The sequence below is a fragment of the Symphalangus syndactylus genome, chromosome 2, assembly GCF_028878055.3.
Source record: "Symphalangus syndactylus isolate Jambi chromosome 2, NHGRI_mSymSyn1-v2.1_pri, whole genome shotgun sequence".
Taxonomy (NCBI): Eukaryota; Metazoa; Chordata; class Mammalia; order Primates; family Hylobatidae; genus Symphalangus; species Symphalangus syndactylus.
In genome coordinates this window covers 129,013,631-129,028,701 of record NC_072424.2, presented here as the reverse complement: position 1 = coordinate 129,028,701, position 15,071 = coordinate 129,013,631, and the positions used below count along the sequence as shown (strand labels likewise).

General features: G+C 43.6%; 1 protein-coding gene across 3 annotated transcripts in view; it reads right to left on the bottom strand.

The window, feature by feature from the left end:
* AKAP12 (A-kinase anchoring protein 12) overlaps positions 1-15,071 on the bottom strand; it is a 122,430-nt gene that overhangs the window by 50,604 nt on the left and 56,755 nt on the right. For all 3 annotated transcript variants that reach the window (XM_055267449.2, XM_055267447.2, XM_055267452.2), the window contains one exon: positions 3,472-3,628. In XM_055267449.2, coding sequence (XP_055123424.2) covers positions 3,472-3,628 — 157 coding nt within the window. The remainder of the gene's footprint in view (positions 1-3,471; positions 3,629-15,071) is intronic.

Sequence of the window (15,071 nt, the reverse complement as noted above, 5' to 3'; positions counted from 1 at the left end):
GCCAACACGGTGAAACCCTGTCTCTACTAAAAATACAAAAATTAGCCGGGCATGGTGGTGCATGCCTGTAATCCCAGCTACTTGGGAGGCTGAGGCAGGAGAATCGCTTGAACCCAGGAGGCGGAAATTGCAGTGAGCCGAGATCACGCCACTGCACTCCAGCTTGGGTGACGGGGCGAGACTCCGTCTCAAAACAAAACTAAACAAAAACCTACTCATGAGCTGTCACTGATGTCAAAAGCATGGAAAAATGCTGTTTAATAAGTTAACATGAAGATTTTGTCTGTATTTACATTGTCAGGCTATTAATTATCATCTGCCACACAGAAAAAATAGAGAAAGAAAAAAACAAAATGAGTATGCCAAGTTGCCACAGAGAACCTAATAAACCAAGAGAATAGCAGTTGGACCTAAAACAGCAAAAGCTCACCCCAAAAGTAAGGCCCCCAGAAACACCTCTGGTGGGTAGCCTCTGTAGCCTTGGGCTATGGTACGGAGGCATATCTAGCTCTTTTTTCCTAGAGGACAAGGCCTTTTCAAGATCTTGGGAAGGACAAGATATATTAATTGGCTGGTCACGGTGGCTCACATCTGTAATCCCAGCACTTTGGGAGGTTGAGGAGGGTGGATCACTTGAGGTCAAGAGTTCAAGACCATACTGGCCAACATGGTGAAATCTCGTCTCCACTAAAAATACAAAAGTTAGCCAGGCATGATGGCAGGCACCTGTAATCCCAGGTACTCAGGAGTCTGAGGCAGGAGAATCGCTTGAACCTGGAAGGCAGAGGTTGCACTGAGCCGAAATCATGCCACTGCATTCTAGCCTGGGTGACAGAGCAAGACCCTGTCTCAAAATAAACAAACAACAAAAAAAAATGTATATTAATTACCACTCTTCCACAGCTGGGCATGGCGGCTCACGCCTGTAATCCCACCACTTTGGGGGGCTGAGGCGGGCATATCACTTGAGGTCCGAAGTTTGAAACCAGCCTGGCCAACATGGTGAAACCCCGTTTCTACTAAAAATACAAAAATTAGCCAGGTGTGGTGGCACGTCCCAGCTACTCAGGAGGCTGAGGCAGAATTACTGGAGCCTGGATGGAGCGGGGCGGGGCGGGGAGGCAGATGTTGCAGTAAGCCGAGCTCAAGCCACTGCACTCCAGCCTGGGTGACAGAGTGAGACGCTGTCTCAAAAAATAAAAAATAAAAATCACCACCCTTCCTGCATGGGGGATTTGATATTTGCTCAGACCTCCGAGGCCATGGTCAGAAGCCTGGGTCACCTCAGGGAGATGATGGAATAGTCACAGTGGAGGGACTGAATCACTCACTATGAAAATCAGTGTTTACCCACGTGGCTGAAATGTAAAAGAAATCACATCTGGACTAAGGGAAGATAACCTTAAGACCTCCAGTAAACATGCCACAGATTAAAAAAGAATTTCCAGCCTATTTGGGATTCTATGAAAAAAGCATGTGTCCCTGCCCCATCCCTCCCTCCTCTTATCCATCCTACAGATCAGCTAAGTCAGACAAGAAGCCTCTGGCACCCCCTTGGTGGCACAGTGCAGTGATCACACGTTGTCCACTAAATACTTTCTAAACTCCACTCAGCTTTCAGGGCCCTATTATCTGGCCCCTTTTCCCTTCTGGGCTTTCATTCTACACCCTTCAATAAAAACTCTTTGCTGGGGCTGGGCTGTTCCAACACACCAGCCTCCGAATCTGCCCGGCACAGTCAGAGCACAGTGGTTAAGTGGTTTTGGAATCTGCTGATCTGGATTTGCATCTTGGGAACAATATTACCTACTTCATAGGGTTGCTGTAACTATTAAAGGTGATAACACACAAAAGGCACCTCTCTGGGCCCTATAATAAAAGCACATAAAGTGTTGGTTGTTATTATTCTCCTCACTTTTGCTGGCATTCCTTGTTTAGACACATCTAAATCCAGCCTCCCCCTAATCTCCCCTTTGACCTCAAGTGACTGCTCCACCTGAACCCTGCAGCTCTCATCCCTTGCACAATTCATTTGGTAGTCACCAAGTTGCCTTGTCTTAACCTTACAGACTTGGCCATAGTAAGGTCACATGTTGCTGGTGCTTGACTTGATTCAAAAGTTAACATGGGAAAGACAAAGCTTTGGACTTGGGAATTTGAGTTGGGTTCATTCCAATCATTTGGGTGAAAATTATTTGAAACTCTCACACTAGGTCATGCAAATACTCCGCCTGTGAGACTGTGTATATTTCTAACTTTATATTGTGCCTGTGGTGCTATACACAGATAAGTATTCCCACCAACTTCAAAAGCAGCTCCCTGCTTGAAGCAGCTCTGTGGGGGCATCAAACAAGAAGAAAAACAGGTTCCACATGTTTGAAGAATCTCATCTAAGTGAGGCGATGTTGAATCTCCTGTGAAAGGACTTTTCCCTTCATTTGTCTCTCTTATTCATATTACATGAATCAATTTACTGTATGCCAAATCATCATTTTACATATCTTTGAAAGCAGTTATTGGTTATCCCTTTATTTATGATTAAATGGAACAATGAACTCAAGGTCCTTCTTCAACATGCAGCCTTTCACTTTTCAGAAGAGACTTACTGGTCCACTTGCTCTCAATTCTGACCTCAAGATATGGTTCCCCACCCCCCATATAGGCAAAAATCAAATCCCAATACTGTGTCCAAACGGTCGCTCTTCAATAACCATTCCTCGAGGATCTCTAGGCTCAAGAGCTATAAAACATGCAGCATATCATAGTTTAAGCAAAGAGGGGCATATGCCTTTCAATGCACCTATCAGAAAAAGTTGTACAAGTATAGCAGGCTCCTCTCTAAAGGGAGAGATAGCTCACGCTTGTAATCCCAGCACTTTGGGAGGCCGAGGCAGGCGGATCATGAGGTCAGGAGATCGAGACCACGGTGAAACCCTGTCTCTACTAAAAATACAAAAAAATTAGCCGGGCGTGGTGGCGGGCGCCTGTAGTCCCAGCTACTCGGAGAGGCTGAGGCAGGAGAATGGTGTGAACCCGGGAGGTGGAGCTTGCAGTGAGCCGAGATGGCGCCACTGCACTCCAGCCTGGGTGAGAGAGCGAGACTCCGTCTCAAAAAAAAAAAAAAAAAAAAAAAAAAAAAAAAAAAAAAATAAAGGGAGAGATAATGACTCTTTTAAAGCAATCATGACTTCTGTTTCCAACAAGAACTCACATTCAACTCCAGACAAGTAGTTGGGACAAAGCAACAATAATTTAAAAAGCATCAAGTTCCAGATAAGAAAAAGGAAACGTAACTTCAAGGTCTAAGTATAGGGGGTATCCAAATGGTCGGATAAGTACTTCCTTTTGTAACCAATTGATTGTTTTTGCTAAAACAATCCACCACCAGGCAGTATGAGAGAGTATTTTCTGCTGAGTCCAAAGTTTGTTGCAAGTGCTGTGTGCCTTCCAGTTCCTGGAGGGGCGGCTTACCCTCTGTGACCATGACTTCTTCTTTCTCCTGGCCGTTGAGGTCTCCTTGACCATTCAGGGCTCCTTTCTGGCCATTCAGGTCACCCTCCTGGAGGCTGAGCTCATCTTGCTCAGCTACGCCATTGATGGTGGACAGCTGACCATTCTTCTGTAGGAGCTATGGGAAAGACAGAGCCATAGAAACTTAATTTCGGTCCTCATGACCAAGTCAGAAACAAGGCATTAACTTCCAGCATATAAACCAGTGAAAGAAGAAATACAGAGAAAAGGAAGTTCAAAAACAATGAAGAGCTAAGTCTTATATTTGTCTGAAAGATCCAGCTACCTTACAAGCAGACAGGGCCTTGTAGCTGGGTAAGTGTGCCCACGAACCATTCATGCACTCATTAATTCATTCATTGGAACACCAGATACATACACTCACCTTTCCAGACCTGTTTCAAATATAACCATGAATAAATCAGATGTTTCCCAAGCTTTGAACTTACAAATTACTATGGAAGGCAGACTTAAAAACCTCTTTTTTACTTTAAAATAATAAATAATGTTTCCTTGTGATCAGATGCAGGTTAAGCATAATTGACTGAACAAGTCAGAAGGCAGACTTTCAAACAAATAATTACTAAAGCAAAGCTATGGAAACTGTCATGAACGAGGCATACATAGAACAAATAACAATAAATAGAGCCCTTGAGAATGAATCAAGTAGGTTTAAAAAAAAAAAAAACCAGCCCTAACTGAGGCTGAGGGTGTCCAGGACTTCTCTGAGGAAGCAATGGTAAAGCTGAGATCTCATTTCCACAGGCAAGGGCTGTGTGAGAAAAGGATAAACGGGATGCAGAGAAGGGAGGCCGCTTGGTGCGAAGGCCAGTGCTCCCAAGCCCAGCGAGCAAACAAGACACATATAACATGTGCATTTGGGTCATTGGTTTTTCCTTAAAAATATTACTACAATGGTCATTTGCAATCCTCCCCATAGGATGCCCTGTGCAATTGATGGCATCAGTTTCAAAATCAGCAGGCATGGTCGGGCGTGGTGGCTCATGTTTGTAATCCCAGCACTTTGGGAGGCCGAGGCGGGCAGATCACGAGGAGTTCAAGACCAGCCTAGCCAACATAATGAAACCCGGTCTCTACTAATAATACAAAAAAATTAGCCAGGCATGGTGGTGCATGCCTGTAGTCCCAGCTACTCGGGAGGCTGAAGCAGGAGAATCACTTGAACCTGGAGGTGGATGTGGGAGGTGGAGGTTGCAGCGAGCAGAGATCGAGCCACAGCACTCCAGCGTGAGTGACAGAGTGAGAAAAACAAAGAACAAAAACAAAAATGAAAAAACCCACAAAATCAGCAGGCATGTAAGGCATGCCTTTGGTCATATAAGACTTTTTTTTTTTTTGAGTTGGAGTCTCACTCTGTCACCCAGGCTGAAGTGCAGTGGCGTGATCTTGGTTCACTGCAACCTCCACTTCCCAGGTTCAAGTGATCCTCCTGCCTCAGCCTCCCACATAGCAGGGATTACAGGCATGCGCCACCATGCCTGGCTAATTTTTGTATTTTTAGTAGAGACGTGGTTTTGCCATGTTGGCCAGGCTGGTCTCAGACTCCTGACCTCAAGTGGTCCGCCCACCTCTCCCTCCCAAAGTGTTAGGATTACAGGCGTGAGCCACTGTGCCCGGCTTGCTCTTGGTCATATTTTTAATCCTGAGAATATAGGTAAAAAAAATTTTAAGCCAATAGAAACAATAACCATTAGGAACCTAAATGTTTCAACAATGTAATATACAACAATGTTATATATACAGATATCTCATTTATCTTAAAACCAACGTAGGCAGCTGCTGTTATTTCCATTTTATAATAATGACACTGGGACTCAAAGCAATTCTAGTGGGGTGGGGTTGTCTTGCCCCAGGTCACACAGCTCAGGAATGGGGGCATCGTGGCCCGAAGCCAGCTCTTGCCACCAACTATTTCCAGGGTTTTCTGTTTAAGGCTCTCAACATAAAGATAGGTGCCATGGCCGGGCGTGGTGGCTCATGCCTGTAATCCCAGCACTTTGGGAGGCTGAGGCGGGCAGATCACGAGGTCAGGAGATCGAGACCATCCTGGTTAACATGGTGAAACCCCGTCTCTACTAAAAATACAAAAACTTAGCTGGGCGAGGTGGCGGGCGCCTGTAGTCCCAGCTACGCAGGAGGCTGAGGCAGGAGAATGGCATGAACGCCGGAAGGCAGAGCCTGCAGTGAGCCGAGATCACACCACTGCACTCTAGCCTGGGCGACAGCGAGACTCCGTCTCAAAAAAAAAAAAAAAAAAGATAGGTGCCATGCTTTGAAGGTCCTGTTACCACCACAATTATAAAATGGCTTAAAGGGTATTCCAGGTCTGGAACTGGTCTGGAAAAGGTCTGGTACAGACCTGCATGCTACAAAGCAATGTCAACTCCGCACTCCATCTGACATCATTCCATCCTGCTTCCAGGCCAATGAATGACTCTGGCCTCACCACTGACTTAGACCCTGAACCCTGAAGGGACAGTGGGTTCAAGACACGCAATCCAGAGGCCTTGAGTTGTGCTAAATTGATTTCACCTGGCTGTTCTCGGCTCCCAGCAAGGCTGTCCTTCAACTGCATGAGCTTCCTCCTGAAATAATACCACTGTAGTTTAATACTTACACTACAGATGGGATTGTTGGCTTCAAAATGCCCATGCTGAGTCCATTTATTAAACAGAATACTCAGATTACATTTCCACTTAAAGTCTTCTCTTACCAAAATATGAAAGATGGGAATTTTAAATGAAACCTAAAGACAAAAGCAGGGGGTAGGGAATGGAGAAGAGGGTAGTGTGTCTCCACAAAGCCCATCAGCAAAAATGTCAGAGTATTTTTTTTTTTTTTTTGAGATGGATTTTCGCTCTTGTCCCCCAGGTTGTAGTCCAATGGCGTGATCTTGGCTCACTGCAACATCCGCCTTTTGGGTTCAAGTGATTCTTCTGCCTCAGCCTCCTGAGTAGCTGGGATTACAGGTGCCTGCCACCATGCCCAGCTAATTTTTGTATTTTTAGTGGAGATGGGATTACACCATGTTGGCCAGGCTGGTCTCCAATTCCTGATCTCAGCTGATCCGCCCGCCTCAGCCTCCCAAAGTGCTGGGATTACAGGCATAAGCCACTGCGCCCGGCCAAATGTCAGAGTATTTTAACTAAAAATCATTGAGTATGTACACAGGACTTAGATTTGATTAGTAACAGGAAGAAAAGTTGGAGGAGGAAATTGGCAGGAATCACATATTATCGTGGGCTACATGGTAACCCAGTGAATCTTAGACCTAGAAACTGTTGACATATAAGGTTTCATGATATGGCAAACTAAACAGGGAACATAAAAAAGCCATCTTAATACCTCAATTTCAATGCAATAAACTTTGGTCAATTGTGCCTCTTGTTTAGGAACCAGAACTCTGAAGTTCTATAGAGTTTAGGGTTCTACAAAGTACCTAAAATTATTGAAAAAATTCTTATAATCCTTTGTGAATTGTCGAATCCAAGATATCTTTAGCTGGAGCCAAATTGAGTCTCTTTAAACATGAAGACTATAGCACACAGGCACAAATTTCCATCTACTCTTTTAGAAATGTACTGAGCCGGGCACTGTGATGTGCGCTGTAGTCCCAGCACTTAGGAGACTGAAGCAGGAGGACTGCTTGAGCCCAAACGTTTGAGGCCAGCCTAGACAACATAGAGAGACCTTCATCTCCAAATAAAAACATCATTTAAAAAAGAGATGTTACACCAGGCGCGGTGGCTCACGCCTGTAATCCCAGCACTTGGGGAGGCCGAGGCAGGCAGATCATGAGGGCAGGAGATGGAGACCATCCTGGCTAACATGGTGAAACCCCATCTCTACTAAAAATACAAAAAATTAGCCAGGTGTGGTGGTGTGTGCCTGTAATCCCAGCTACTAGGGAGGCTGAGGCAGGAGAATCGCTTGAACCTGGGAGGCGGAGGTTGCAGCAAGCTGAGATCACGCCACTGCACTCCAGCCTGGACGACAGAGGGAGACTCTGTCTCTTAAAAAAAAAAAAAAAAAAAAAAAAAGAGATGTTACACACGCATAGCAAAGTACATTAGATGATAAAAAGAAGGACCCTTAAAAACTGAAGTCAAATGCTACACATCCTTATATTCTAAGTATGATAATGAATACATTATAAGATAGTAATTTTCAGTAACCACGGGGTAACTGTCCCTACTTGAGAAAGGCATTAGATACATTATTAACTTCAGTAGAAAACAATTTATGACAGTGACGTTACTGAACCTGAGTTTTGAGTCTATTTTACTATGTGAATAGCTTGCATCCCGCCAGGGTACCCAAGCTTTGACCTCAAGGGTGATGTCTCAGGTGAGCTTTCAGAGCCTATGAGGCACCAACATCCGCACAAAATGGGACTTCATTCCTGGTCAGATTGTCACATTCGGACATGTCCACACTTTTGAAAATCCCACGTGTTGTTAAAGATGGATAATTCCCTTTATTTCACTCCAAATTAAAAGTGTTTTTGTTTTTTCTCCCATCCCCAAGCCATCTAAATAATTCATACCATTGTTAAAAATTCAGGGACTTCTGAGAATTATCAATAAGTTAAAGTCACCTCAAATAGAGGAAATCAAACCCACATTCATTTAAGTCTTTTCTGTGTTTTCTACGTGTGTGTATATATATAGGCACAAACATTCACTTAAAAAATAATGGGGAACACGTGTTATTTTATGACCTGATGGTTTCATACGTTGTGGGTACATTTCTTTATTAATAAACACGCACCTTGCTTAACTTCAATCAGTCTCTCTTTTGCCTGCAACTCAAATGGCCACAGAAGACAGGATTTACACACAGCTCTGCCCAGAGAGACCCTGAAAGATGCAGACACAACATAGTGGCACATGGGATGGGAGGTGGTGGAGCCAGATGGAATTCGGTGGAGTAAGATGGGATTCGAGGGCCACCCATTTCAGGGAGGAAAGTAACATTGGGACTTAACTGTTACCAAACAAGAAAGAAGGAGGAATTGTGTATTTCACTTTTTCCACTCCGAAGCTTCCTCGCACAGCATTATCCATCCACCCCGAACTTAGTTTTATAAATAGTTATTTCTTTCGAGATGAGAACTAGACTTGAAAGACATGCTCCTTACACTTAAACATGGTAAGCACCAGAAAACCTATTTTCCCACTGGATTTGTGCTTCAAAAAGCACAAATGCCTCCTTTGAACAAATCAAAACCCTAAATGTTTTCAAGCTTATATCCTTTGAGTGGGTCAGCCAGAGTTTATTCCCATGAAGTATTACCACATTACAACTAAACAAGCTGTTAAAAAAAAAAGACCCTAAAAACCTCAAATGTTTCCAGCAACAGTGTTTTCCTCTCATTTCGGTAAGAACAACAACCAAGAATGTCCAAGTGGTAGCCAAGGCACCACAGAAAAACTAGGAGACTTCTCCATCCACTTCCTTCTCCACAGGAGTCCACAACATGCTGGGGACCTCCTTTGCAGAGTAAGAAACAAGAGTACCAGGCTGTTTAACGAAGTTGTAAAATGATGAGCCCTTGACAGCTGTCAGGATGCCGGGGGCAGAGGAGGTAAGCCAACTAAAGCAACTCTTTTCACTGCAGAAGTGATACTCCCGCATATACATCCTCACTGGACGACCAGGTGCAAGTGGCCCAGCACTCCTGCAGTTCACACGGTAGACAAGGCTCCAAAGGGGCAATTCGTCCCACCCAGGGCAGTACGACCAAGAAGCAAACCTGTAAGTGGCCTTCGTGGGAAGGAACCAGAAGCCAATATAACCAGGACACACCCACAAATGATCAAATGATCAGAATTAAAGATTATCTGGAAGGAATTTTAAATCCCATGACAAAACTTTTGTAAAGAAATCTCTTCACTGTGTTTTATGCTTCATTCTAATAGAAAGTGTTTGAAAGTAAATCTTCAAAAATGTCAAACAAACATAAAAAAAAAAAAAAAACCAGAGTACAAATCAATAAACAATATCCCTGGAAGGCAATTTGGAAATAGGGATAAAATTTTAAATATGCAAACCCATTAGCTACACCATGCCATTCTAATAGATATGGCATTACATATTTATGAGGCGCAGCACATAATAACTTATAAAAGGGTTGGGCGTGGTGCCTCATGCCTATAATTCCGGCACTTTGGGAGGCTGAGGCAGGAGGATGGCTTTAAGCCAGGAGTTCGAGACGAGCCTGGGCAACAAAGTGAAACCCAGTCTCTACAAAGGAAAAACAAATAAGTAATAAATACTTTATAATAGCAAAAAAAAAAAAAAAACCCTTAAATGTCTATCAGTAGAGGGGAGTAGTTAAATTATGAGACGTCCATGCAATAGACAACATCAAAAGCTATGAGGTAGATTCAGACACACTCATGTGTGAAGATGTCTCTGGCTTAAGGGGGAAAAGAAGCAAGTTGCTGAGAATGATTCTTTTATGTGTTTAAAACCAAACCAAACAAAAATAACCCACTGACAAAGAGGGAGAGGAAGAGGAAAAGGGAGACAGAAAAGGAGTCAATGTCTGTGTGAGCATTTTTTTTAAAGTCTGGAACAATATGTACCAAATCTTTAATAATGGCTACCTCTATGGCATTGTTGTTGTTTGGTTTTATCTTTTTAGGGGGAAATTGGGAGAACAGGCACGGTTTCCTTTTTACTCACTTTATCATTGTAAAAGTGAAAACACATTGAACCCTAAAACTCATAGCTTCTTAGGCTTCAAGCATGTTAATAACCTGGCTTGCCAGGGTTCATAAATCTTTTTTTTTTTTTTTTTTTGAGACGGAGTCTTGCTCTGTCGCCCAGGCTGGAGTACAGTGGCGCAATCTCGGCTCACTGCAAGCTCCGCCTCCCAGGTTCACGCCATTCTCCTGCCTCAGCCTCTCCGAGTAGCTGGGACTACAGGCGCCCGCCACCACGCCCGGCTAATTTTTTGTATTTTTTAGTAGAGACGGGGTTTCACTGTGGTCTCGATCTCCTGACCTCGTGATCCGCCCGCCTCGGCCTCCCAAAGTGCTGGGATTACAAGCATGAGCCACTGCGCCCGGCCTCATAAATCTTTTAAGATCATCTAGGCCAACAGGCCACACTGCTGGAGCTTTAACTCCTCTGTTTATATCATCTCCAAATGTAAATAACATATTAATGTCCTCAGCTAAGCCATTCATCAAAAACATTGACCGGGACAGAGCCAAGCATATCACTGTTCTACAGCAGGCCACTACAGGCTCCTGACAGAGAACACATGTATCCTATGCATTATGTACCCATTTCACAAGTGTGTTTCCTATACATTTGCTTCTGCCTTAAGGAAGTTACTTTCATGACCTTGAGCACGTTTCTTGCCTCCCTCATATCTTCTCCATTCTCTGTAAAATGGAGTTAAGAATTCATTTTTAGGCTGGTCCGATGGTAGTGGGTTATCAGAAATTAACATCAGTGTTACTAAAGTTGTTATACAACCCCACACTGCTAAACTTGACTGGCTTTTAAAAAAGAAAAAAAAATTTCTTTTTTTTTTTCTTTTCTTTTTTTTTTTTTTTGAGATGGAGTCTCACTCTGTTGCCCAGGCTGGAGCACAGTGGTGCCATCTCGGCTCACTGCAACCTCTGCCTCCTGGGTTCAAGTGATTCTCCTGCCTCAGCCTCCCAAGTAGTTGGGATCATAGTCAAGTGCCACCACGCCTGGCTAATTTTTTTGCATTTTTAGTAGAGATGGGGTTTCACCATGTTGGTCAGGTTCGTCTCGAACTCCTGACCTTAAGTGATCCACCCACGTTGGCTTCCCAAAGTGTTGGGATTACAGGCGTGAGCCACCTCGCCCGGCCAAGAATTCATTTTTATATACCTCAAAGAATATTTGAAACATCACCAGGAACATATTAAGTTCTTAATAAGTCAACTATTAACATAAATTTTAGCTGTCTTTGTCATACTATTTGTTCTCAGTAATTGTGGTCTTGGGAATTACTTGTTCCATAGCTGCGTTCCTCTCTAAAATGAAAGCTCTGGGAGTTATTACCTGTGTTCTTCCTGCTCTGCACTCAACAACAACACCTGGCAAATGGCAAAGGTGTCTAATCTTTCTGATTTTAGAGGACTGGGCAGGACAAAGGGGGTAAAGGTGGTTTATCTAAAGGTCTAAATGGAGGAGGGACGCCTGTGATTTTTCTTTTCTTTTCTTTTTTAAACTATAGAAGGCATGGGGGAAACAGAAGACAGCACAGCACATACAAGGTCTTGGTTAGAGTCCAAGCTCCTCTCAGCTATGGAATTTTACCTCTGAGCTCATCTTCCCGGTTACAAACTGAGACTAATACTATCTCTGTTTTTGGATTGTGTGAGATTCAAATGAAATCATAGTGGGGGAAATTCTCTTTCTAAATAGAAAAGCACTCAGCAGCCATTTTATGAGACTTGGTCCATTTGATCAAATCAAGGTCCATGTGCTATCCCAGTACTTTCCAGCCCTTATCTCACACTATAGTCACCTTTTATAAATGGTCCTCATGTTTCTGTTAAGGAGGGTTTCGAAGGAGGCAGCACTTGGTTTGAGTCTGAGATGTGAAATGACAAGGGAATCCAACAAAACTAGACACAGGTCGGTAGAGGCGACACATCTCACTACATCCCAGGACACACATTCACACGGGGCTGCACCTCAAGACACGGGTACGGCTACAGGTAACGTGGCCATAGCCTTGAAATCACAGATTTGCTCACAGGAAGAGAAAAGAGGACATAGTAGCCTTTTTTTTTTTGAGACAAAGTTGCGCTCTGTCCCCCAGGCTGGAGTACAGTGGCACGATCTTGGCTCACTGCAACCTCCATTTCCTGGGTTCAAGCGATTCTCCTGCCTCAGCCTCCTGAGTAGCTGGGATTACAGATGCGCACCACCACACCCGCCTCGGCCTCCCAAAATTCTGGGATTACAGGTGTGAGCCACTGCGCCCGGCCCATAGCAGCCTTTTTTTTCCTGAGATTCCTGGTTGGTTCAGATCCTCAGGCTGTGAGGGCAAGTGATCCTGCCCCCACAACACACACACACACACACACACACACCCAGAGCTGTGTGGTGTGTATCAGTGAGCCCACCCATCAATGTAACTCAAAGAGCTATCATTAAGACTGATGATTTATTTCATACAAGTCAATAGCTATAGCTCCAATTGGTGTATTCACTCTAAAATTAAATACTTCAAACAGCAATCCAGACTGGCAAAAAAAAAAAAAAACAAAAAAAACTTTTATTTCAACCTAGGCATACAATGTATTTTCCAATGTATATTTAAATTTCCAGAAGTAGGCTGAAAATAAGATGGAGGCTAAATGCAGAAATGGATTATTCCATTGGTGATCCAGATTTATGAGAAGTTTAGATGAACAATAGCCCTAATTTTTGTGAGGGAACTGGATCGAATTCTTTAGTCTCTCCATTCCTTCCCCGATAGTCATGCTCTCCAAGAAGTTCAGCCTGAAGATGCTGCATCTCAGTTGCAGGCTAGAGTGCAGGCTAGAGTGAGTGCAGTGGCGTGATCTTAGCTCACTGCAACCTCTGCCTCCCAGAGTCAAGCGATTCTCCTGTCTCAGCCTCCTGAGTAGCTGGGATTACAGGCATGTGCCACCACACCTGGCTAATTTTTGTATTTTTAGTAAAGATGCGGTTTCGCCACATTGGCCAGGCTGGTCTCAAGCTCCTGACCTCAGGTGATCCGCCCACCTCAGCCTCCTAAGGTGTTGGGATTTCAGGCGTGAGCCACCCCCATCTGGCCAATGTGATTTTCAATTACCTCAAGATATATAGTAAGCACTGCTAAGGCAATCAGGAATATACATTTATATTCCATGAATTTAAAAAAAGATTTAAGGCAATCTGCAAAAGAAAAATATGAGGAGGCCTTTTAACCCGCAAGGTTTTTAAAAGAGAGAAAATGAACTGCTTATCGGGTTTCAGAGCTATTACCAAAGCATAGAGTCAAAAGCTCTCTCCAACCACATGAAATTGAGAAGAGGATGCATCCCGGGGTGGGCGTGATTGTAGTGATCTCTAAAAATAAGAAGCCCTTATCTCTGAGAAAGTGGCCTCCAGAGCTCTCTTCCTGCTGCCAGTTTTCCTCAGGGAAGAGGCAGCAGATCCTCTTGAGGGTGGCAGCAGGTCCCAGGTCTTAACCTACAGATGCTATGAAGCCTCTGATCTTTAAATAAAGCCACTGCTGGTTTTAAATTTCATGATATTTCTTTCCACCCATATATTCAGCAAAACAAAACCAACAAGCCAAAAAAGTCCCCTTCCTGCTTGGTGACGTCACTTTAAGCTCGACTGAGTTCATTTGAAGGACTCAGAAAAGGGGGTGAACATCTCCTCACCATCACCCAGAGTCCCTGTGGCCCCTTCCCTCCAGCTCCACAGGACGAAAACAACAGGGCCCAGCTGTCTGAACCCCATGTGTCCCACGGCACTTTATCCTGCAGGTCTTTATTCCAAGACGGGGTTTACAGCCTATGCTACATCATCCCACCAACTGCCAAGTAAGAGCTATTCACCCGACAGCAACATTTATCCACTTTGAATACCTGATTGGCTTAGACCAGCTTTGTCATGCTGTCACATTCGTTCAACTAATTTAATTTAATCCTAGTGCAAAAATTCTAATTTCTAGAATGCCAATATTAATTTTATTTTGTGTTTGAAACGGCAGTGCTTGCTATTTAAGGAAGGCGGCTGGAACGGTTTCTTTCTCACAGAGCTTGCGGGCCCATGAGTGCTGCTTGGTGAGGGGTATAAATACTAGATAGAGAGTTTCTCGCCACTGTCTACAAATCCTAGATTTTTCTGTTTCTTATCATTTTCAGTAAAATTCATGAAAATTAGTTAACCATAATTTCAGGAGAAATAACCCAAACTCATCTTTGGACATGAGAAAGAATGATTGCTAAGAGAGATCCACTAAAATCATCAGCTGGCTTTTAGCATGCAAAATTAATTCCATTGAACATTAATATTCAAATTGTTGGATGTCTTAGAAAATAATGTATCTCACATTGCTTATGGAAACCCCAAAGGACTGGCCACTACAGGTGAACTCATTTTATCAGGGCTGTTGTCTACAAATTAGGCCTCTAAATTCTCGAAGGTAGGCATTTATCAAACCGGCATCTGAGCACATGAGTGTCCTGGGTGCATCAACACCAACATACCACGCATTATCTCAGAAGTGCTCTGTGCTCCAGGTTAGCTTGGGAAACTCTGATGTAGACAGAGTTAAGCAGATTTACTCAGAGTTTAAAGACTCCTTAATGTGCATTCTGAACCACTAAGGAGGAAATCACTGCATTTTCTAAAATGAGTTCCTCAAGGAACCCTCTCTGAGTCACATCTACTAACACTCCCCATAACTAAAGACACCACGGATGCATGCAGTATGTTTTAACACACAACACTTCAGTCAAGTATTCCCTACTTTATAAAAAGTTACAGTTGTTTTTAAAAGTATTAAAACTCCCGAGTTCTCT